Source organism: Desmodus rotundus, chromosome 3 (assembly GCF_022682495.2).
Source record: "Desmodus rotundus isolate HL8 chromosome 3, HLdesRot8A.1, whole genome shotgun sequence".
Lineage (NCBI taxonomy): Eukaryota > Metazoa > Chordata > Mammalia > Chiroptera > Phyllostomidae > Desmodus > Desmodus rotundus.
The window spans coordinates 923,400-947,764 of NC_071389.1; the positions used below are offsets into that span (position 1 = coordinate 923,400).

The window sequence follows — 24,365 nt, forward strand, 5'->3', positions numbered from 1 at the left end:
TTGGCCCAGTTGGCACTTCCAACCCCCCCCTACACACCCTAAGGGGCACGATGGCACTCCCCACCTCACAGGTGCAGCACCCAGCTCCCAGGCCCACCCACCTCCTCAGGTGCCCTCTGGTCAGAGTGTGTCTGGATGACCTTCTTGGTCCCCCCTTTGTACCCTTGCTCTGGGCCTTGATGACCACAGTGGCCTCCTGGAGGGCCTCTCTGCCCTCCCCTGATAGGACCCAGCCCTCCTCCTCCTCAGCGGTCACTTAAAAGCTCAGGGCAGGCGAGGACATCTGCTTGTGGCTCGGCCTCTCCGCTGGCTCCCAGGTCCACAGACCCCAAACCAGCTCCTGGCTGTGGCTCCGGGGTCCCCTCTGCCCCCTCTGACCTCGGCTTCTTCCTGTTAGTAGCTCTCCTTCTGAATGTGTGGTCCCTGAGGGCCAAGGGCCAGCATTTGGGGGCATCCTTATCACTGCTGTGACCCCTGCACGAAGACCCTGGGGTGGGGGTGCTTGTCAGGAGGGCCCTTCCCTCCCCAGAGCACTCTGCTGTCTCTTCACTTGGCGCCGTCTTGCCTGAGGCCACCATGGTCAGTGGGGGAACCAGATGCAGTGGGCAGACAGGGCAAGCACTCGCCCTCCAGGCACGGCCGCCCACCCTCTCCCGGCCTGGAAGGATGAGGCAGCGGACTTCTCTGAAGCGTTTACTTAGCTCGAGTCTGAAGCTCATGCGTATCTGATGAGGATGCGCTTTGCGTGTGAGTTAAATGTGTGTACGGGGCCGAGGTGGGGTGGCGTGTGCTCTCGTGGCAGCTGGGCGTGGGGCCGGGCTCCCTCACCCCTGAGTGTCCAGGGTGGGGCCTCTGCTCCTGGCCCCTGCACGGTGCTTGCTGTTCAGGCGCAGGGTGCGGGCAGGCTCCCGCCGGCTGCACAGTCTCTGGCTGCACTCTCTCGGGGCAGCGGGGATGCCTGGGACCGCAGGTGGGCCAGGGCTGCGCTGCAGCTCAGCCTTGGCTACCAGATTCGGCACCGCACCAGGGGGTACATGGGCGTGCCGCGGGCACAGTGGAAGGCGTTGGCGAAGGCGGCCAGGTTCTGCAGGGAGCCCAGCACCCTGTGGGCAGAGGGGGGCCTGAGGTTGCTGGCCATGTGGAGGCGTGGGGGCACGGGGGCGTAGGGGCGCGGGGACCACTTGCCTGTACTTTAGGGGACTGTGGACATCAGTCTTGATGGACTGGACCGCGAACTCCGGCCGGTAGGACCCACACCACACCTGTGAGCACAGGAGGGGCATGGCTGTGGGACTGGGGAAGAGGAGGCAAGGGGCTGGACATCAGAGGAGGGGTTAGAGGGGACCTGACCCAAGCTCGGGGAGGGAGGAGTGGGGGGCACCGGAAGCCAGAGTTCCCTCCCCACCATTCTCTCACCTCTTCCCCCCTTCAACCCCCCTCCCAACCCTTTCCTCCTGGAAGCCTTCCAGGTCAGTTAGCTCCGGTTCTGCCTGGCTTGCCTGCCTACGGTGTCCCCCACCGTGGGTGCCTTCCAAAGATGCTTAGAGCAGAGCCCCTTTGGGAGCAGGTGAAAAGGGGCTCCATGGCTCCTACCTGGGCATAGCTGATGAAGAAGATCTGGTCGAGGGTCAGCTCCAGTCCTGGTAGCTGCCGGTCCCTGCCGCCTTCTGCTCTCCACTTCAGGTAAGCCTGCGGGCAGCGACCTGGGCTGGGCCGGAGCGTGACCCCCTCCCAGGGCACTGCTGCCTGGCCAGGACGAAGGTCTGGCTCCAAGGCCTGTCCTGGCGCCCGCCTTGCCTCTGCCGCTTAGGTCCTTTGAGCATCGCAGGTACGGTGCTCACACCTTAATCACTGGCAGCCAGCTGGTGGCCCGCACCGGCCCCGCTCTGTAGAGGCCCCTGCCCAGGCAGCCCCCACAGGGCGCCAGGACGCACCTGGACTTGGGCAGTGGGCAGTTCCTGTCGGTGCGAGGGCCCCATCCCCACCTCCTGGACCCACCTTGTGCGCCTGCCGCACCCCTCCGTTGTCAGCGATGTTCTCCCCAAGGGTGCTGAACCCGTTCACCTGCACGCAGGCGACAGGATGCGGACAGCGGGCGGGGCTCCCCTCCCCGCCCCGCCCCTCCCGGGGCGCAGCTGCGCCCCTGGCGGCCGACTCACGTTTTGCTGCTCCGCCAGGTCCCAGGAGTAGTTCCCGTACTGGTAGACCATGCACTCCGACCGCTTCTGGAAGTGCTGCGCGGAGAAGTTACTCCACCAGTCCAGCATGTTGCCGTTCTTGTCGAAGTTCCGGCCTGGGGGCGGGGCCAAGGTGGGCTGCACGTGTGGCTCGGGTCGCCCCTCCCAGCGTCTTAGCTCATGAGTGTGAGCAGAGGATGGGCCCCGAAGGGCACCGGCCTGCTCCAAGCGGTCAGCACATTGTCACGGGACAAGGGCTCAGGCCCTGGGAGACAGAGGCTTCGGTGGTCTCCCGCCCCGCCTGAGAGGTTAGGGCGTGGAGTCTCAGGTCCCAGGGGCCCAGAGGCGCTGTGGCCCAATGAGCCCTGGTACGGGGGCGGGGGGGGGCGGGGACAGGGGCTGCCCTTGGAAGGTGCCCCTGGTCAAGTTCTATGGGTGACCAGCCTCCCTGGGCTGTAGCTGTAGACCCTGTGCTTGGTGACAGGCCACCAGAACCAGGCAGGGTGGCCCCGCCTGGAGGAAGGAGGCCAGAATGGAGGCTGCTAGCTGCCCTGGACCCGCCCGGGCTGGCTCCGTCCGGGGCCAGGACGGGGAGCTTCAGCATGCCCTGGACAGTGTTGCTGTCCGTGGTTCGCAGGCGCAGGGAGGTAAACGCAGCTGAGCTGGGATCGGGCCCTCCGTCCCTCTGCCCCCAGCCAGGGGCCGAGCCTGCCATTCGAGATCCCTCTGCCACCAGAGCTCCCCTGGGGGCCTGGGAAGGCCTTTCCATGTCCTCAGAGTTCCCCCCTAATCACAAAGGGGATGGGTGCCAGTCCCAAGGCCTCCTCCCGGGATGCCAAGGCACAGTCCCCTTCCAGACCTGCCGCTCTGCGGAGGGGCTGTGGGACTCCAGCTGCGGATCTGACCCCACCGCAGCCCCTTACCGTTGTCGTCGAAGCCGTGGGTGATCTCGTGCCCAATCACCATCCCAATTCCCCCGAAGTTCAAGGCCTGCGGCTGCTCCTTGCTAAAGAAGGGGGGCTGGAGGATCCCGGCAGGGAACACTGCCCCAGCAGGGGTGGTGGGGGAGGGGCAGGGACAGAGGAGGAGCTGTGAGTGAGCACAGCCCCTGTGTGCCACTACCTCTGGGGTCCCGTCGTCTAATCCTGCAGCCTGGGAGCTAGAGGTCGTGACACAGGCCCCATTTCACAGACGAGAACACGGGGGCTCAGAGCCCAAGGGCAGTAGTGCTGGGGTGTGGTGGGTCCAGGACCCAAGTCCAGGCTCCCCACACCTTTTCCTGCTGCCCCGCCCTCTGAAACCCACACCTCCCTGGACACCCCCACGGGGGACCGCCGAGGCTCACCTCTGGCGACCGAGGGACCAGGGGCGGCGGGGGCGGGGCGTACCGATCTGGTTCCTGTTTGGAGAGTAGAACGCGTTGACCACGGCGGCCCCGATGATCCAGCTGGGAGAAGTGAGCCGGTCGCTTGCAGTCCTTGCCTCCAGTGACCCTCCCTCTGGGCCACCCCTGGGCTGGCCAGAGCCCGCCCCTGAGGGCCCAGGCCACAGCAGCCACGCACTCACTGCTGACAGCCAGGGAGGGGCTCCAGTCAGTCCAGACATCTGGTGCCTCCCTTGGCCCAGCCCCCGGAAAGCAGGGGTGGCCCTGAGTCGGTGTCCCACCCTGACCCCTGCCCCGTGCTGTCCCCACTCACAGGTTTTGGTCCACTTTCTTCCGCAGCTTCTTGAGGCTCCGCTGGGCACCAGCCTTGAGGTTCTGCAGGCCGTTCTCAAAGTACAGGTGCTCTGAAAAGTCCAGCTGCGGGGGGGAGGGGCATCACTGCGGGCCAGTGGGCTGGGGGCGGGGGTCAGGGGTACGGGGTCTGGTCTCGGGACTTGGGGGGAGGTCCCGTGTGTACAGGATCTGGGTGCAGAGGGATGGCAGGGGCAGGGGTGGGGGTGGGCACCCCTGACTCTGCACACTGGTGTATCTCTGAGTAAGCTCCTTTGTCCCCTGGGCCTCAGTTTCCCCTCCTGTAACAGGGTGATGCTGCAGCGGCCCCCTGGTGAGGTAGCTAATTATTGACAGAGCCTCCCCTTCCCACCCCAGGTAATCGAGGGCCCCCTGGCCAGGGCGGAGCGCACCTTGGAATACTCCTCGTCCAGGCGTCTGTTCCCCTTGTCCAGAATGTAGTCGGGGTACCCAATCTGCACCCTGATGCTCATGGCCTGGTGGAGAGGGGGGCCATGTCTACCCGTGGTGGGCGTCCTGGCTCTGCCCTGGCCGTGTGGGTGAGGGACAAGGAACTCGTCCCCGCCCTGTAGGCTGTGGGGAGGGTTAATGCAGCCGGACCGTGGACGGGCTCGGCCCAGGCCAAGCTTTGCACCCAACTGCTGGCTGGGGGTTGCGATGGGGCTGAGGCTGAGTGTGTCACTTGGCCGCTGTCACACTGGCACAGAGGGGCTCCTGGGGGGTGCAGGCCTCCCTCCTGGGCACCCTGCTCCCCGAGGTCTTGGTCTCCTCACCTGCTTTTGGGGCACTGGAGGGTCTCCCAGGCTTGGCTCCCAGGCCTGTCTCTGCACACAGGGCCCTCCTGAGCCTGCCACCCCCAGCCTCGCTGTGCTTGCTGTAGAGTGAGGCCCCTGGGGGTCGCCGCCTGGCCCGCCCTGCAGCAGCCCCTCCTGTCTGCCAGCAGCCCTGATCCCCCCCCTCCGGCCTCCTGCCCACCTTCTCCCTGGCCTTCTGCTTGGTGGCCTTGTCCATCCAGCTCAGCTCGTCCAGGGTCTCCACGAACGCTGCCTGCACCTTGTCAACCAGCTCTCTGACCTGGGGGAGCACGGCCCACAGCTCGGCTGACCAGCCTGGGGGCCACTGCAGGGCTCTGGTCCAAAGCCTGGCCCAAGCTGCCATCTGCTCCGGAGGTGGTGTGGGGGTGGGCGGGGGTGACCCTCCTGGGACAGGGTCCCTGCTGCTGCACTTTGTCCTAGGGGCGCCTAGGGCCCCTCACCCCTAGGCACACAGGACCCTTTCCCAGGCAGCCTGTGGGGTCAATGCCTGGCTGGGGGCCATAAGCCCCTGACAGGCGCCCCTCCCCCTGCCCCCCCCCCCCCAGCAGGCACCAGGGCAAACGTGGGCTCCCAACACCCCCTCCAACACACCCGAGCTGCTGGCCCCCCCGAGAGCCCCCTCTCCGAGAGCTCTGAGTTACAGTGCCCCCTGGTGGCGACGTGCCCTGACCCCCTCAGCCTCACAGGGCTGCGTCCCTGTGGTGCCTGGTGGAGTCCCTGACCGCAGCAGGGCGCCGGGCACCCACCACGTCCTTGCTGTCCTGGGAGAAGGCCTCCTTGACGTAGAGGGAGCCCACGGCGCTCTCCATGTTGCTGTTGACGTAGCTGACGCACTCCCGCCAGCGCGCCTCCTCCTTGGTCTTGCCGTACAGCGCCTGGCAGCCATTCATTCCTTCATTCCTTCGCTCGTTCCACTGCCTTTACTAACATTCGCTTCCCCGTGCTTGGCTTCGGGGCGCCCAGGGCCGGCGGAGGACGCTGGGTGCACTCGGAGACTCCCCGTGGACATTGGGCACAGGTGCGGGGAGGGTGGGGTGTGCAGGTTTGAGGGAGGGGCTCCAACCCAGGCAGGGAGTTGGGGGGTGAGGGGACCCACCCAGCCCCAAGCTCCTCATCCCCTGTCCTCGCCACCTGCGCAGGCTGTGTGGCCGGACTCTGTCCCCCAGGCTGGCAATGACTCCAGAGTGGCCCTGGGGACCACACCTGCTCGGCTACCAGCTCTTCCATTTTTCTCATCACTCAAGTGGTAATGAGGACGCCTGCCCATCTGTCCCCAGGGACACGGGGGCACGAGATGGAAACATGGCCCCAGTCTTGGCCGGCCCAGGATTCTGAGCAGCATCTGCCTCACTTGCCGGGACTGTGGGGCTTCCTGCCCACTGAGTGTACCCTTTCTGTCTCCTCAGAGCTCGGGGCTTGGCTCCGCCCCTCCTGCGGGGCTGGTTTCCAGCCCAACAAGCCCACACAGGGTCGCAGACTGGCCCCGGCCTGCCGTGTCCCTGTGGCAGCGGAGGGCTCCACCACGACCATCACTCAGCAGAGAATGGCGGAGTAGTGCCCCCGAACTCCTGGGTCCTTCCTGCCCGTGTCCATATGGACGCCTCCCCTGTCTGTCCCCAGCACTTCTCCTGTACACCCACCTCCACTCCGACCCTATCCCCCCGAAGTCATTGGCCCAGAACAGCCACCGTGGCCACAGGGCCCCCGGCGGGTCCCCTGCCTCTATTCTCCCCCCAGCAGCCTGAGTGACCACAAGCAGGACGTCCCACTGCGGCCTCAGCCTGTGGACCTGTGCTCTGCCTGGGCCCAGAGGGCAGCCCTGCCTCCCTCCCTGACCTCATCTCCTGCCCCAGAGGGCCTGGGCCGCCCCACCCCTTCCTTTCTGCCCCCTGGGAATCTGCCCTGTCTCTTCATTCGTAGCTCTTCTGTGCCCTGAGGTCTCCGGTCTTCCCTCTGAGGAGAGCCCGCCCTGCCCCCCGGTCAGACTCGTGGGTTCTGAGATGGCGACCTCCTCACTGCCCACCGTCCCGCTGTCCCGCTGCCCCAGGCGGGTGGGCGCCTCCTCGGCCTCCCCCAGGGCTGTGACCCCATGACCTCAGCCCCAGCAGGTGCTTGGTAACATATACGGACTGCGGGGATGGTGGGGGGCTCTGGGCGGGGCCTCACACACCTTGCGGTAGTTGGCCCGTGCGTCCTTGTACCGCTGGCTCAGGCTGCTAACCCGGTCCAGCACCAGGCGCCAGACCAGGTAGTTCTGCATGGTCCTGTGGGCGGGGGCAGAGGGCAGACAGGTCGCGGGGGTGGGTAGGGCTGATGGGTCCTTGGTCAGCAGGTTCTACGCAAAACGGCGAGTTCAGGGTGGTGGGGAAAACCTCCAGAACATCCCCCCAGATACTCAAGGAGGGGCTCATATCTCTAAGGTAAGGCTCCACTGGCCAGTACCCCCCCCCCCCCACCCTTGTGCCTCATTCCTCGAGGCTCTGTGGGGCTCTCTCCTGAGAGGAGCAGCTGTGGGGGAGGGGACAGGGCAGGGGCATGGATAAGGGGCCCTCGGGGGACCTTCCCTGGGCTTCACCTGGCTGAGAAGGCGTCGATGATGTCTTCGAGGTTCTGCAGGTAGGGGATGCCATAGACCACCACCTCTTCATCTGGCAGCAGCTTGATTTTGACAGAGGACAGCACGGATTGTATGAAGAGGGTCCAGTTAAATCCCTAGAGGAGACAGCGGGAGAGAGCTGGGCACCGTGCCCGGGCACCCAAGCCCCCAGCCTCCACTGAAGAACCGCCAAGGAGCCAGAGAAGGCGCAGACACTCAGAGTCGGGACAAAGGAGGGCGACCTCACTGCAGAGCCCGCAGACAGTGAGAGGGGGGACTCTGCCACTACGTTTGAAAACCTAACTGTGATGGAAAGATTCCCGGAAAAACACAGCTTAGTAGAAGTGGCTAAAGAAGGAACGGAACGAATAAACGGCGTCACGTGTAGTAAACCAACGTCGGTCGCGCCTTTGGCACTAGGCTGGGTGTCCCAGCCCGTTCGATAAGACAAGAGACAGGTGAAGTCGGTGGGGCTTGAAAGAAGTAAGACTTTGCCCCAAGGGCGTGATTTCGGGCGCATGGAACACTGGGAGGGTGTCGGCACCAATGCGGGCGTCGGGTAAAAGTGCCGCACGCATCCTGGGTATTTCCGGGTGCCAGCAGCAGAGTAGCCGCATTACCCGGCCATACCATGTACAGTGACATAAAAAACCAAGGGAATGAGTCTCATGAAAGACGTGGAAGGCCTGGAAATGGAAAACCCTAAAAGCCACGGAGAGAAGCAACAGAAAACTTGAGCACATGGAGGTGGCCATTGGGTCCCTGGCTTGGAAGACTCAGCAGTAGAGACCCGCTTCCCCCAAACCCATTCCAAGCGTCAGAGCGGCCCCCCTCAAACCTCTGCAGGTCTGGGGCGGGGCGCTGGCGGCTGACTGCGAGTTTTGTGAGAAAGTGCACGAGACGAAGAACAATCGAGAGGACGTGGGAGGACAGGGCGCTGGACGTGCCGTGTCCAGCAGAGAGTTGTCCAAAGCTGTGGCAGCGGCTAGTGGGGTGGGCTCGTGGCAGACAAAGGCACCCCGGGGACAGCGCACGTTCAGATGCACACGCGGGAGCACCCACACAGCCGGGAGCACCCACACAGCCAGACGCACACGCGGGAGCACACACACAGCCAGACGCACACACGGGAGCGCACACAGCCAGACACACCACCCAGCACACACAGCGGCATTTGGTTTCCAGCAGAGACGGCCGCAGAGCGTGCCGGTGAGGTGGGGACGCCCCGTTTGATAAATGGCGCTGCGTCACCTGGCCACTGGCATGGGAGGAAACAGTGTCTATGCCGCTCTCTGTAAAAACCAAACTCAGGGCTCACTGTGGGCCTGGGCCACCCCGGCGGGCGGGGACAAGGGTTCCTCAAGCAAAGCACAAAGAACACTGGCCGTGAAGAACAGGGAGACCTGCCTTTGATAAGTCAATTAATTGGACTAGTTTAAACCGCTGGCCCGGGTTGTGTCCCAGCCTCCTCCCTCTGATTTTGGTCCTGTCCCAGCCCTCGCCCTCCGCCCTCTGGCCTGGCAGCAGCTGGCAGTAACTAGAATGGCACTTCTGCCCCTGTGTCTGAGGGAGGAGGCCCCTCCCAGGCTCAGCCCACCCGTGGGTCAGGTGCGGGGGCCCCTCAGTCAGGGGTGGGCAGGCCCCCAGGTGGGCAGAGCCCTGCTGGGGGTCAGAGGGAGACTGTGGTGGGGTCTCCCCGGCTCGCTCAAGTCAGCAAACTCTCCTAGCTTGTGTCCTGCTCAGAAAAAGGGTCGTCACAGCAACCACCTCAGGGGTGGAGGGGCCCCCTGCTCCAGACGGCCTGGCTGACCCCTGCTGTCCTGTGGGGAGATATCTCTGTTTGGATGACCAGTTACAGGGGCCCCGCTCAGGGTTGTGAGCATTTCTGAGGCTTAAATGTGAGAGGCAGGAAACAGGGGGACCTGGGCCTGGGTCTGTGTCCCCCGCCCCCTGCCAGGGCCAGGCACCACGTGGGGTGCCCACCGCCTCCACTCCCATCCCCGCCCGGTCGCACCTTCAGGCGGAACTTGTCCTGGAGCTCCCGCACCTCCATCCTGTTGTACAGGGCGGTGACGTCATGCCTCTCTTCCTGCGGGGCCGTGGCCTGAGAGGCACCGGGGGCGGGGGGTCAGGCGGTGCCTCGGGGGTGATGGCCAGGGCCCAGGTGTGCCCCCCTCCCCCGTGCTCCCCCAGGGGACCCGGCCTCACGTTCGCCAGCTGCGTCTCCAGCTTCAGCACCTGCGCCATGTCCTCCTGCACCAGGCGGCTGTCCTCGGGGAGGCTCACGTCCTTGCGCAGCATGGCGGCCACCGACACCATGAACTGCAGGTAGGCTTCGCGCACCTGGGCCGAAGGACGCTGGGCGGAGTCGGGCGGCCCGGGCCACCGTGGTCCCCATGGGGCTCTCAGTGGGGTGGGGGTGGGTCTGTGACATGGAGCAGGCTCCCAGGATGCTTGTGAGCCGACCCCGGCCCACGGGCCACGGTGGCCCGGAGGGGCACTGCCTACTGTCGCACCCTCCCAGGCCAGGTCCTCTGCTGTCGCCCACACTTGCGACAGGCCTGCCCATGGATGGCCTTGCCTGCTTCCCGGGCCCGGTGGCTGCACCCAGACAGCTCCGGGCTGAGCACCCCACACCCCCCTTCCAGCTGTGTCCCCATCCCGAGCTTCCGCAGCACTGGAGGCTCATGCTGTAGGTCTGCCTGGCTGGCATGGGGCAGGTGCTTGGTGAAGGTCCAGGGCCATCTTGGGAGGTCAGGGGCCAGTGTTAAAGGTGGGCTGCCCCAGCCACGCTTGCCTCAGGCTGGGGATCAGGAAGTGGGGCCCGAGGATGCACACCCGCCCAAACCGGCCCCCTCTGTGCCTGTCCTGGTTCTCTTCATTGTGGGTGGGACCCCAGGGCTCCGCAGCCACCTGGCCGGATCCGGGCTGCCGGGTGGGAGCCCCTCCCCACGGCCCCGGGCCTGCTGCTCTGAGGGGGCCCCACAGCTCCTTCTTTGGGTCACGCTCATCTTTCTTTGTGGCCATCTGTGCCTGCTGTGCCATGTCAGCATTCTGCTCCCTGCCCTCCCCTCCCTGTCTCCCTGTCCCGCTGGCCCTGGCCCTGGCCCTGCCCGCCTTCTCAGTGTGTGGCTCCTTGGTCTCTGCGGGGCAGGAGCAGAGTGGCTGAGGGAGCAGCACCGCGCAGGAAACAGTGGTGTGATGGGCCTGCCGGGCTGAGCCCCTCCAGGCTGCCAGGCTGAGCTTATCCCCGACGTTTAGGGAGACTCCCAACCATGGTGGCAAAGCTCGTTCCCAGCCCTTGGCTCCCAAAGGCTGTGCTCACAAAGGCTGGCTCTGGGGACAAGGGCCAAGCAGATCTGCAGGGAAGCTGGGCCCCCATGGGCCCTGAAGTGACGGCTGGAGGTGCCAGCAGGAAGGGGCAGGGAGCAGGGGGCCGGGCCCGACTCACCTTCTCATTTCCGCTCTTCTGGACATAGTACTCTCGGGACGGCATGCCCAAGGTGGGCTGGTCTATCTGGAGACACATGGGGTGTGAGCCGGGGCCAGGCTCCGTGGTCCCCACAGCCTGGCTGAGCGCTGTCACTCCCCAGGACCCAGATGCGGGGTGCTGCTGTGGGGGTGCAGGCGCCCTCATCCTCCCACGGGCTCTCTCTGGCCTTCAGGCCAAGGCCAGCAGCCACTCTCTGAGGTCAGGCTTGCGGCCCAGGGGCCAAAGGACTGCGCAGCTGGTCCTGAGAACCCTCCCAGCACACGGGCCTCAGATAGGGACACAGGTCGCTGGGCCCCCAAACCGCGGGGCTGGGCCAGAGCTGGACCCTGGGAACACACCCGGGGCTCATGTGCCGCCTCCCCACTGTGTGGCGAGAGCCCCTGCTGCCCGCTCCGCCCCCTCCACGCGGCTCCTACGTAGATGATGTGTCGGCTGGAGTTCTGGTCGTCACTCCAGACGAAGAGGTCGATGAGGACGCGCTTGTTGAACTGAGAGTTCATCACCGCCAGCTGCTGTTCCAGCTCCCAGCTGGGGCCTGGGGAGTCAGTGCCCCACGCTGGAGACCACCCGGGCCTGCGGGGTCCCAGGCCAGGTGCTCGGCGCACAGTGGACCCCGGTCCCCTAAGCCCAGACCTCGGGGGTGCGGGGTATGCCTGCGTGGCTCACGTGTGGGCTTGTGGGCTGGGGGACGTGGGGGATACACTTCCCCACAGGGCACACCAGGGCCCCGGGAGAAGCAGTGAGTGCTACGCTTTGCTGGCCCGGGGTGCGCCCTGTGCCTGCCCGTAGAGTGCTGGGAGCAGAGGCCACTCCCAGAGCTGGGAGCCCTGGGTCCCCGGGCCTGGGTCTGGAAGACCAGTCATCCCCAGGGGTCTTCTGAGCTGGAGGGGACAGCCCCAGGAAACCTGCCCGCTGCTGGTGTAGAGTCCCCAGCCTGGGCCTGGAAGGCCTCAGCTCCAGGGGCCCCAGGCCCAGGCTCCCTTGCCTGTGAGAGCTGCCCTGGCCCTGGCCTCACCTACAGTGTCGCTCCACCTGTCCATGGCCACCGGCCAGCCTCCCACTGTCTCCAAGACGTCCAGCAGGGGTCGGGAGTCTCGCTTCTCTATGATGCCTGGGGGAGGAAGGAGTGGGTGGTCACTCTCCCAGATGCCGGCGGGTGTGACATCATGGCCACACAGACCACACAGCCAGTGCCGAGCCCACCCCTCCGGCCAGGCTCTGCAGCGCAGGGCACGGAAGGGCCTGGAGACAGCAGAGATGGGATGCAGGTGTGAAAGGGGGTGTGGGGGCTGCCAAACCCACAGGGGCCCCGGGACAAGGAGGCCTGGGAGCTGCAAGCAGGAGAGCCAGTCTGAGGGGGCTTGTGGCCAGGGGCAGGCAGGGCTCAGAGTTGCCTTGGGGGGCCCTGGGCACTCTGCAGGGGAGGGGCCCTGACGGGGTGGATGGAACACCCGGACAGGTAGTAACGTGCCACTTTTCCCTGGCAGCAAGGAGCTGGCGGGAAGCTTGGGACAACGTGGCCCAGAGACGAGGTGAAGTCGGACACCAGGGTGCGGGGACGAAGGGAGACGCCCGTGTGGAATCGTGGGGGTGTTGGATGGGCGGTGGTGGCAACTTGTGGGGAGAAGGGCCTCAGAAGCTGGGGGTCCTGCTATCAGGCGGCATGGCGTCTGCAGGGTGGGTCAGGGGCACCCTTGGCTCTGGCTGGCCCTGTTGGAAGCTGGGAAAAACTCAGGGAGTGGCCGGTGACCAGTGGGGCCCTGCGGGATGATTGCCCGAGATGACAGACCGGCTCCCCGGCAGAGCCTCGGGTTCTCACACATGGCCTGGCCGCTGTCCTTCTGCACACTCAAAGGCCAGAGACCCCCTGCGGGGGGAACTCAGGGAGTCCCCTTCCTGGCAGGGACTGGCCAGGCCCAACGAACAGACCCTCAGCTTCCACGGGGACGGGAGATGAGCCTGGGCCTGTGCAAGCAGGGGGCTCAAGGAAGCACCCCACGCAGCTGGGGTCCCAGTGAGAAAGCAGCCCCCCTCCTAGGGGACTCTGGAACACAGCCCGCCCTGCCCCACGGGCTGGGTTTGCGAGCCCCCAAGCAGGGGCTTCAGGGGAGACAAGACGAAGGTGCCCACATGTGTGAGTCCTCGTACTGGGAACCGAAGCACCGAGAAACCCTGCAGCAAACCCCACAACACATGCAGGCACACACACACACACACACACACACACACGTGCACACACACCTACACAGACATGCACATGCGTGCACACACGTGCACCCACCCACATGCAAACACAGACACGCACACACACAAACACACATGCACACACAGAGACACATCCACATGTGAACACACACGTGTGCACACACGCTCGTGCACATGCATGTGCACACACATAGACATGCATATGCACACATACACACACATCTACACACAGGTACCCCCTCCCCCCCACACACTCTTGCACAGACTGGGTTGGGCTCTGGCGTTATCTCCGAGGCCCGTCTGCACCCTCCCTCATTAAGCCCAATGAGCAGCAACTCTGCTGAACTCCCACCTCCATGTCCTGTCAGGGCCCCTCCGCACGGTCCCCAGGTCTGTCTGACCCTGCAGTCCGCCTTCTGCCCTCAGGCTGGTTCGGCCGGAATCCCCCACCCCCGGCGGCTGCTCCTGGGAAGTTTCCATCTACGCCTCCACCGGCTCCTTGGCTACAAGGTCCCCACGGGCCTACTTGGGACCGGGAGTCGAGTCCTCAGCCCCCTGCTTCCCGCAAAACCCCATGCCGGTGGTCCCGCAGCTGCCGGGGGCAGGGGGGGTATCCGAAGAGTCAGAGTCTCCAATGTCACCAGGTGCCAGGGGCACCGTTTCCTGTAACACACACCCACGTGCACACCCACGTGCACCTACACACACACACACACACACACACACGAGGGCGGACCCCCAAACACTGGAACTGATGCATGAAGTTGTGTGTTTATCTGCACAGTTTAAACTTCAGTCCCCGTCAAACTTCTCCCCACGGGCGGAATGCGCCCATTGAGACGGATTGTCCGCCGCTCACGACGGTGCGTGAACGCTCCGATTTTGATGCTTTCGGGGCCTCTGCTGTTTGTTGTCTCGCCTTTTCCACATGGGCAACATGTTTCCCTCTGGGAACTTTTTGTCCAGGGAACAAACAGAAATGTTGCTCTGGGGGAGACGGGGTGAACAGGGCGGGGGGCACGGGGGTCATAGCCGATTTGGGTCAAAAACTGCTGAGCACTCAGCAAGTGCGGTCGCAAATCACCATCACAAAAGGGGCAACGCATTGAAAGAGTCTTAAAAAAATTCCCTGAAGCCAAACGGAAGCCAAACGCAGCCTCTCACAACAACGCCAGCTGGTGCACGGACACAGGTGGGTCCCTAGAGCACTCACCTAGCGGGGGGAGCCTGAACTACAGGGGGCCCGCCCTCCAGAAGGTGATTCCGGGCTTCTGGGTCCTGTCTTGTACACATACACACACACATAGATGCACACAGTCAACACACACACATACACACAGACACGCACACACACACACTTTTCCTGGGGCTCCCAGCCAGGTCTCCCCCTGTCTTCCCCTCGCCTGAACAGAGCGTGGCCTGTGCTGGGGTCAGGGTGTGAGCAGGGTCAGCTGGCAGCAAGTCCACGCCCCTCGGGACACCTGGGCGCAGAGGCCATGCGGCGGGGTGCACAGCCCCAGCCCCTCAGGCCTGAGTCCCGAGGGGCGTCCGCACTCACTCTCGTTCATGCAGGAGCGGTACAGCGTCTTTGCCTTCTTCACCGCCGGCCGGTCCTGGGCCGTGGGATTCTCCAGCACCCCTGTGGGCCCAGAAGAAAGCTGGACAGAGGCCTGAGGAGGCTGTCGAGGGGACAGGTCACAGGTCCCGGTGCTCCCACCACCCTCAGCGACAGGTGGCCCCTGTGTCTCCGCTGGGCCTTTATCCCAGGGCGACCCCCCTGCCGTGCTGGGGATGGAGGCGGGCTATGCAGGCCATCCCTGCGGGCCCCACTGCTGACCTTGAGCGGGGCGGGTTCCCACCTTTGAGGGTGACCTCCAGCTCATCCCGCAGGATGTCGAAGATGCTGTACCGGGAGTTGGTCTCCGGGACGACCTGGCGCCGCAGCCAGCCCCCGCAGGCATACTGGTAGAAGTCGTCACAGGGCTCCTTGGACGGGTCCATGTTCTGGAGGACCCTGGCGGCTGCTCGTCCCCAGGGTGGAGAGGGAGAGGGCAGAGCAGCTGTGGGCCCCCCGCATGTTAGGCACCCTCTCTGAGCCTCAGGGACGTTGGATGCAGGGGGTTCGACTCCCAGAGCCACCTCACAGCAGCCACATGGCCTTGAGCCCCGTGATGGCTCCCACCCCTCCATTCCCTCCTCTTTAACTGCAGGGAGCCCGCAGTCTGGGGAGCCCACCTCCTCAGCCCACCCACGGGCCACCGCAGGTCAGGGCTGAGGATGAGGGAGGGGCTCACCTGCTATCACGCAGCCGGGGCTCGTGCAGATTTCGTCCTGCTGGGGCTCTTCGATGGCTGCGGGCAAGGAGCAGAGTGAGTCCTAGAGAGGCAGTGAGCAGGTGGGGCGCAGGAGGGGCGCAGGTGGGGTGCGGCGTGGTGTAGGGAGGGGGCCTGGCCTCCACACCACCTCCAGTCCCTGAGAATGGTCCAGCTGGGCACCCTGAGGGCAAGTCCAGAGGGCAGCCGCCCATCCTCCCTGGGTGGCCCGGGCCTGAGGCCTTGAGTGGGGGAGAATCTCATTCTGATGGACTCCCTGCAGCTGCCCCAGGCCCCAGGGTTCAAGCCAGCCATGATGCCTTCCTGCCTGTCTGCCCGGCCAGCTCTCCCCCATCAGGGGCCACCTCCTCCAGGCAGGCTGCCTGGGCTGCCCATTCTGCACACCCTGACCCCCAGATCCGACTCCCCCTGCCCTGTCCAGGTGGTTGTATCACTGTGTTCCTGTCAGACCTCAGGGGCAGCACCCAAGCTCGGGGACAGCGGACTCATGTTGGTTCCCAGCGCTCGGGGAGCATCCTGCCTCCTGCCACTGTCCTCTGTTTTCACGGGACTCTGGGTCCCCGCACTGCCCACACACCCTGGGCCTGCAGTGGACACGTCCCGGCCGTGGGCGCCCCGCCCATCCTCCCAGGGCAGGCCCTCCCGGGCGTGTCTGGTGGGGAGGGCGAGGCTACCTCGGGGTTCTCGCGCTACAGGGGTCTTCTCCTCCTGGGAGAAGCACAGCCGGCTGAGCAGGAGTGGCAGCTGCTTCCCTGGGGAGAAACACAGCGCTGGCTCCGTCCCCCAGCCTCCTGCTCCCCGGCAGCCTGGGGGATGCTTGGGAGAACGCTGCCCTTCTCCTCAGGGCTGGCGCCTTGGGGTGTTCCCGGGGCTCCCTGCACGGCGCCACCACCCTCTCCTCTGCCGTGAGGGCTCATCACCAGGGGTCCAACACATAGGGGCCCCAGCAGAACTCTTGTCTGAGTGGGAGGGGGATGCAGGCTCCCCTGGCTTCCCAGCCCCAGTCCCAGGCCCCCCACCCCTGGGTTCCGCCATCTGCCAGGCTCAATGGTGTCCTGAGGCAGGACCCCCTTTTTCCTTGGACTTCCTCTTGTGCCTCCCGGTCCTGAGGCACCCCCATGCAAGGTGGGCAGCTCTGGGGGTCCTGTTGGACCTGGTGGCCAAGCTCAGCTCCAGTCCCTCTGCCTTCACTGTTCAAAGTGCAAAGCTACCCCCCATCCCCAGGGAGCAGGGCTGGGTCAGGTCAGGGCTGCAGGCAGGGCTGGCTCATGTCTTCAGAGGTGCGGGCAGCCCTGAAAATGCTGGGCACTCCCTGGGTGAGGATTCTCCCTCTGCTGGCTGCTGCACTTTCTATTCGCCCCCTGTCCATTCATCGGAAAATTTCCCCTGTCCATCCACTCATCTGAAGCTTGCTGGTGGCTGTAAGCCGGCTGGGTGCTGGGCCCCCAGGGATCCCGCAGAGTCTGACCTGGGCCTGCCCTCAGGGAGGCCCAGCACCACGGGAGCCAGAGAGAGAGCTCCCTGCTCTGTGTGTGGAGGCAAACCTGGACTCCAGAGGACGGTCCACAGACCAGAAGTGGAAGTGCAGGGGTAATGGGCGTGGGTCTCGGCGGCCCCGTGGTGTCTGTCCGTCTCAGTAGCCCAGAGTCTTGGGACAAGAGGCTAGATCGGGGCCTCAGTGGGCCACCCCCTCTTAGGACAGCAGGCCCCTGTGGCTGCTTTCGCTTGACCAGCGCAGAGGGCAGCACCGGCCTCTACCAGACATGGAGTGGAGCTGGGGGCTGGTCATGGCCTGCTGCACCCGCACGAGGACTGGCGTGAGGTCACGAGGCGGCCGTGCCTGATGGCAGGGGTGAGGCGGCACCAGAAAGCTGGGAGAAACTTCCCACGTGAAGGATCAGGCAAATGTGACCAATAGCCAAGAAAAACCCCAACAGACCAAAGGCTTGGTGAACAGATGTCAGAGTTAGTGAGTGAGTCGTTTAAAGTCCCCATGATTACAGGGAACCGTTCTGCGTGGCGTGGGGAATGTAGCCCAGCCCCCACTCAGAAAGGCCAGTGGCCGGCACACAGGACCCCTGCCCACACATCGGTTCTCCCATGGGGAGTCAGGCCTGCGCTGTACCTAGGCTGCTTTAAGACTTGCTTTTGCCGAAACTCCCTCACCCTGAGTTGAGACTGCAGCTGTTTAATGTATATCTCTGAAGCAACTCCCTGAAGTCTGTGCTGAGCTGTTCCAAATGGACGAAATGTAGCCCAATCAATCACTTTCATCGTTCCCTTGCATTTGCAACATTTTCTCTCTTTTTTTGTTATCTGTAAGAAGTAATCACTTAAAGTCAACCCAAGGATAACGAATGAAAACCTTCTTTGATGTAAAGCAACTGGAAAGCAATAAAAGCCTGTTCCAGCAAGGGTCGGGGCGCTCTCCCTCAGAGAGGGGCCGCCCCTTTCTCTCCACCGACTTCTGCAGTCCGTGTGGATCTGTCCGCTGTGTCCGCAACACACGGACCCTGCTGGCCGGAGTCCACATCACAGGAAGAGTAAGTGAAGGGCTCTTGAAGAAAGGATGGAGACATACGCAGATAGGTGGTAAGTTTATCAGACAAACGGAAACTGCAAAACACTGGATGTAAGAAGTGGAGGAGATCCTTAACAAGTTAATGGCACACCACACACATATCCCAACAAATCACCAGAACCAGAGAGGTCAGTTCACGGCACCTTCACGCTTTTGTCTCTCTGCCGTCTGCCCCTCGCCCCACGGCCCCAGCACAGGCTGCCACAGCCTCCAGGTGGGGACAGTCCCCGTCCTGGGGCAAGTTTATCAGACTACAGCTCGAGTTGCCTGAGGACGCAGTGGTCTCTGGAGGAAACGTTTCCAGAACTGACTGAGACCAGAGAGTCGCGTCCCCACACGGCCCTTCCATGGGCACAGCCGCATCTAATGATCCTGGGAACTGTGCCCTTGCCGTCTGCCTCTTCCCAGCAACAAATCCGACGGGGAGGTGAGCACCGCACCCAAGTCACCAGGAGGGACAGAGTGTGGGCTTCTGGCCCCATATTCCTATTTACAGTCTGCTCTTCTGAGCAAGAGAAAAAGCAAACACAGCGGAGCCCTTGGGCTCAAAAGCTGAATAGAAGCGGAGTCTCCCCCTGCTGCTAAAGTGGGCGCCGCAGGAAATGACCCAAACAGCCCCCCCACAAGGGCGTCTTCCCCTCGTTGTTCCCGAAGGGGACAGCTCTCCTCAACGCCCGATGGACGTGCATGCTGCCCTGTCTTCTTCCACGTCTGCTTCAAAAGCTCTGTAACGTGCAAATAACTCTCACATTTCCTCTGAAAATTGTGTTCTTTTCCAAAGGTTGACCTCAATTGGAATAAGCTACATCTCCTCTCTCTCTTCTTCCTGTCTGTCTGTCTGTCTCAAAAAAAAAAAAAAAAGTGGGCTGCAAAGAACCTTCCCGGCTGCAAACTACCCCTCGCCCGGAGAATGCATGATCACAGGCTGGTGGTCACGCAGGTGCGGGGTGTGCGTTTACAGGACCACATGGTCAAGGAAGCCTCAAGCCGAGAGGTTAGTTTCACGCAGTCCCAGGCTGGCTGCCTCCCAGGTGCCTGATGGAGACTCACACGTCTTCTCCAGAGGGAAGCTTTCTCAGCCCGAGTAACACTGGGTCCCCACAGACCATGGAACATGGATTCAGCTACAAAAAGACAAGTGTCCATGAGTGAGAAATAACAGACCAGGACCCCAGGAATTCACGTTTGGGGGTTACCTGATCCAGACTTGGGGAAGGTGCCCGGGGCCCCAGATCTTGACCCCTCTCTGCAGACCTCACCCATATAATAACATACTGGTGATTAGTGCATTAATGGGTTAATATGTGCGGAGGCGCAGACCCAGAGCTCCTCCTCCTTGCCAGGACTTCCTCTGGTAGGGGACGGGTTGTGAACCTTCCCCACCAGGGACCAGGTGGAAGCCCACTGGTCTGAACGGGGGCCAGAGGTGTGGTTCCTCTGCCCAGGATCTTAGACTGACATCAAACTGAGACCTGCTCTCACTGGGGATGGGGCAGGAAGCCCAGGCATTAGGCAAAATTTGATGGGCGTGGAGATTAGGGCAGGGAGGCCGAGACAGCTCCACTCTGGGGCCCCACATGCAAAGCATGACCCGGTGGGGACTGGGCCAGGGCATCAGGGATCCCATTGGCCCAGCAAGAGCCGAGCTCCGATAAGCCACAGCAAACCCCCAGTTTTGCAGGAACAAAGGCATGCAGAGAGCCCCCTCTGTGTCCCAGGTGCCCAGGACTGCTGACAGCTGAGGCCACAGCAAGAACCAGCGTGCAGACCTTGGGTACCTGGCCCACTTGTGTAAGCGTAAGGTTGCATTAGCCCATGGCCGGAGGAAGTGGAAGTCTGTGGTGCACTCGGGGTAACAAATAGCAAACACTAACCCCCAGGTCAGTGAGCTCCTGGCTAGACTCATTCAACCCCTCACACGGACAGACCGACAGAAGAGCATTTGTGGGTGCAGAAATACCCTTCCCGTAGTTTCTATTCTTCCTCTCTTAATGCCCGGCACAGTGAGGATGTGAGAGACTCACTAACACAGACGCAAGGGAAAGCGACCCATCATCACCACAGAGACTAGTCAATAGCACTGAACACAGACATAGCCCGGGTATTGACCGGCACTGTCAGAGAGGACTTTAAAGTAACCGTGATTAACAAGTCAAAGGATCTAGCGGAAAAGGTGGGCAACACGCGTGGATGAACCGGTAAGAACTTTCAGCAGAGAGATGGAAACGATAAGAGGAGCCGCACAGAAAAGTCGGCAATGGAAAGCGCATGACTAGAGGCGAAGACTTTCTTAGGCTGACCTGGGTGCAGCTGAGGGAAAGCCAGTGAACTTGAGCGCTCGTTAGGGTCAAAGTCCTCAGACTGTTTCACAAGGAGTAAATGGGTGAGCAGAAATCGAAAAGAGCATCCACGCAATGTGGGATAACATCAAACCATCCGACAGATACAAACGTGGAGTCCAAGAGAGGCAGAGAAAGGAGCAGAACAAATACTTAAAAAGATAACGGCCGAAAAAATGCCAAAATTAGTGAAAGAGAATAAATCCCCCTCAAACCCACGAAGAGTGTAAATGCCAAAATGCTCACACACACCCCTCCCAGCCCAAGACACCCCAGAGCCAACTGCTGTGAATCAGAGAGAAAAAACCTGGAGGCCACCAGAGAAAGAAGAGACGCCCCAGAGGAGCAAAGAGGCACACAGCAGACTGTCCACCCAGCACTATGTGAGCCGGAGGTCGATGGAGTGAACCAAGGGGGTGGGGGTGCGGGGGATGGTCAGCTCAGATTTCTAAACCCCAAGAACAGAACTTTCACAATCCAGATGACATAGTGGCTTTTTCAGACAAACAGAAGCTGGGAGAACTCATTTCCAGCTCACTTTAACTACTGTAAGTGTTAAAGGAAGGAAAAATGGGAATCTAAATTTTCATTAATAATGCAGACCATTGGGGATGGTTAAAAAAGACGAGTGAGTCTGGTAAGACTCCCCCAGATCTGGGGTTCATGGAGTTCTGGAGGCTAATGCACACCTCCTTGCCTTGGTGTAGGCTCCAGCCACCGTGCCACCCCGATCACAGCCTGACCCTTGCTACATGGAAGCTTCTTTTGCATGTGTACAGATTCCTTGGATTACAGAGGTGAACAGGATCTCAAGGATTTAGCGAAACGTCCTCTTCTGAAAAGAGCAAAATGGGGGCACCTGGCGGGGGGCGGGCACAGCTCCCTCTGGGCTGTGTTTGAGTTCGGAGGCTTCCCGCACATTTCCATCCGAGGTGCAGCCTTTCATGGGAGAGAACGGCCTGTAACTACCTGTACGATGTTAAAAGCTGCTCACTTCTAAACAAGGGTCTGGAGAAAAGATCAGAAGATGGGAAAAGAGTTGCAAGATTCTGAGATGTCGTTCTGAGGGGACCTACGTCTAGAGTGATTATCAGTGAGTGCCGCTTGTGAATGTTAGTGCCTGATGCTCAAGTCGCAGGCAGGTTGGGGCGCCCCGCGATGGAGCAGGTTTTCCAGGCAAGAGGTCCATCTCTGATGGGGACAAAGACAGGCCTGTGATCAAATAATTTGGCAGAAAGAAAACTCCTTAAATGAGGTAGCTATTAATGACAAGAAAGCCAAATAATAACAGGAAAGGAAAATGTAATCCTTAGAGTAACCTTATAAAAATAATGTAACCTTAGAGTAGGTAAATCGATACTTAACTATAAGGAAAACGGATAGTTCTCTAGTGCAACGTTTTAACACACACACCCCTCGACAGTTAAAAGACTAAGAAAGTGAAAAAGGCAAACAGCAGATTTGAGTATCCGATGGATGTTTCTGTGTCTATGCCCCCACTTCATCTAGCGGCGGTTGGCTCTGTTCCAGAAACGCACACAGATTAGTTCTGAAACTGACCACGGGCTAGCCCTCCAGCGAGACCCAGCAGATAGCAAAGAATCCACATCCCAGAAATCATGGTTTCTGACAACAAAGCAATTAAGTTAGAAACCAATTTAAAAAGGGTAACTAAAAAAATCTCTATGCATTTGGAAATACAATAGGCCATTTCTAAATAACTCAGTAGTCAATAAGAAATCACAGAGGAAATAAAACATACAGAAATAAAGAATAAGGACACCACACGGAAATGCTTTCACGAGCCCAGGCTGGGCTGTGGTTGGCTGGGGGATTGGTTCTGGGGCTGTGGGCCCAGGGGTCCCGATGGGGGAGCCCTGGCAGAGCCCCCACTTGTGTTTATGGGATGGCGAGGAGGGGGAGGCAGGCCAGCCAGGGACGGTCCCTCTTGTTGGAGTGGGCTTTGCCGCTCCTCACGACCCAGGAGAGGCCAGGTCCCCTTGCACCCCACAGCTGGGGTGGGTGAGCTCTTCCTTGTTCCCTGGAAGCCTCTAAGCCAGGTGTTGGCAGGCTGGGGAGCCCTGAACAGACAGGGTGCTCTGGGGGTTGGGCTCCCCAGGGCTCTCAGTGCATCAAGCAACCCTCCCCCTTCCCCCATGCCACGCCCATGGAGGTGGCAGTGCCCCGCCACCCTGGCAGGAGACCAAGAGGGGCCGGACTGCAGCAGCTGCAGCGGGTGGGGCCGGCAGCAGCCCTGCTCCAGGAGACCCACCACATTCACGCCCAGAGCCTTGCCCGGGGACGCCGGGATGGCCCCACCACAAACAGTGCAGGTGGCGCTGTCTAGTGGGGAACGTTCTAGCACAAAGGCTGTGGTGCCCATTGTTGAGAGGGCTGAACGCCTCTCCTGCAGGTCTCCTGAGCCGCAGGAGGAGCGCACAGCACCTGCCCGCCATGCCTGCCTGCACGTAAGCCCCCGAGGGTGCAGCTAGGGTCTGCCCGGGGCTGCCCGGTGCCCTGGTGCACGCGCGCGTGAGCCCCTGCCTTGTCCCCTGACTTTAGCTGGGGACAGTCCCTGCTCCTCGATGCCTGGGAGGGGCCTGACAGGGAACAGGGGCAGGGACTGCAGGTGGGGGTAGCCCCTCCCATCTCTGCGGGACCCCAGCCTGGCACCCCACCACCAGCTTCCACCAACGCAGCCTGTCTGCCTGGGCAGCCACGGGCCCCTGCGACTGGGGCCTCCTGGGGAGGAGGGCCCGGCAGGTTCTTCCGCGGAGAGGCCACGGAGGCACCAGGAGACGCTGCGAGCCGGGAGCTGGAGTTCTGGCTCCTGCTGCGGGGCCGGCCGGGAACTGCGGCGGGCGGTGTGTGGCTCTGGGCAGGCATGGGCCAAGGGCGAGGCAGGGACTTGGTCTGCGAATCTCGGTGTCCCGCTGAGGCTGGCGGGGCTCAGAGCCTGCAGAGCCAGCTGTGCTCCAGCCCGCTCTGGGGCAGAGCCTTTGGGAAGGTGCCCCAGCTCCCGGCAGGTCAGTGGCCCTCCGCTGGAGTCACAGCGCAGAACTCTGCCTGGCCCACTGGACCAGGCTGCCCCCTCCCAGCCCCCACCGTGGGCAGCACGCACACCCTTCAGAGGGCAGTGGTGGGGGACGGGCTGGGAGGGTGTCCCTGCTCACCTCTGCTGTGGGCATAGAGGAGGCCCAGGGCCACCAGGGCGCCCGTCAGCAGGAGCAGCAGGAGCAGCAGGCCCCCCTCCAGGAAGCTGGGGCGCTTCTGCCCCGACCGGCTGGTGGTCTCCACCATCCCCATCGGGTGTTCGAGCTGCCCCATCACCGAGTCTCTAGGCAAGAACCGTGCGCAGCTGATCAACCCCAAGGCCACAGGCAGGGGCGGCACCCACCCAGGGCAGGGGAAGCACGGTGTGGAGCTTCTGAGGCCCTGCCCGAGGCTGCAAGGGCCTGACGCTGGCTGGGAGCAGGTGCCGGGGCTTTTTGGGGTGCTCAGCCCTTCCCTCCATTGCCAAGTGCATACCCTGGCCCTCGCCCCCATGCTGCAGGCTGCCCACACCCTCCTGGGCTGGGGTCTCTGAGTGCCCGGGGCCCCAGGGTGGGGAGACGCCTCTTCTACAGGTTGGCCTCTCGCAGTCCCGTGCCTGGAGGCACTGGTCTGGGGAACCGCCCCCCACTGCCCACAGCGTGGGGCCCACGTGGCAGACCCAGCTCCTGTGCAGGCCAGGGGGCTGCTCACACCCACAGTCACACCCACACGCTCATTCTAGCTCCTGCTCCTGAGTGTGCGATGAGCACACATGTGCTCCGTGTCCATGTGCGTGCAAGTACCTGCGTGCGCCTGTGTGAGTGTGCACATGCATGAGCACCTGTGTGTGCACGCACCCTCTCTGCAGGGAGCGTCCGGCCGCCAAGACCACTGGGGCCAGGCCAGACGTCCTTCCCCGCCGACACCGAGGGCCGGCCTGACCTCTGTCCTGCCTCAAGGGGAGTCTCAGACTGACTCCTAACCTTCCGAGTGTCCCCTGCCACCTGCCCCAGCGTGAGAGGAGAAGCCAGGCCTGCTCCGGTCTCAGGGCCCCGGAC

General features: G+C 62.6%; 1 protein-coding gene across 1 annotated transcript; it reads right to left on the bottom strand.

The window, feature by feature from the left end:
* Positions 1-741: 741 nt before the first annotated feature.
* MMEL1 (membrane metalloendopeptidase like 1) lies at positions 742-23,657 on the bottom strand. Its single transcript, XM_053921844.2, has 23 exons — positions 23,448-23,657; positions 16,029-16,106; positions 15,316-15,372; positions 14,881-15,042; positions 14,580-14,660; positions 11,832-11,927; positions 11,233-11,351; positions 10,775-10,840; positions 9,532-9,666; positions 9,338-9,427; positions 7,303-7,439; positions 6,898-6,991; positions 5,474-5,602; positions 4,888-4,986; positions 4,305-4,388; positions 3,875-3,978; positions 3,566-3,624; positions 3,101-3,220; positions 2,160-2,293; positions 1,999-2,064; positions 1,594-1,689; positions 1,186-1,262; positions 742-1,103 (listed from the first exon to the last, which is right to left on the bottom strand). The coding sequence occupies exons 1-23, from the start codon at positions 23,599-23,601 to the stop codon at positions 1,004-1,006; spliced, it is 2,337 nt and encodes a 778-aa protein (XP_053777819.1). The 5' UTR covers positions 23,602-23,657; the 3' UTR covers positions 742-1,003.
* Between the last annotated feature and the right edge of the window lie 708 nt (positions 23,658-24,365).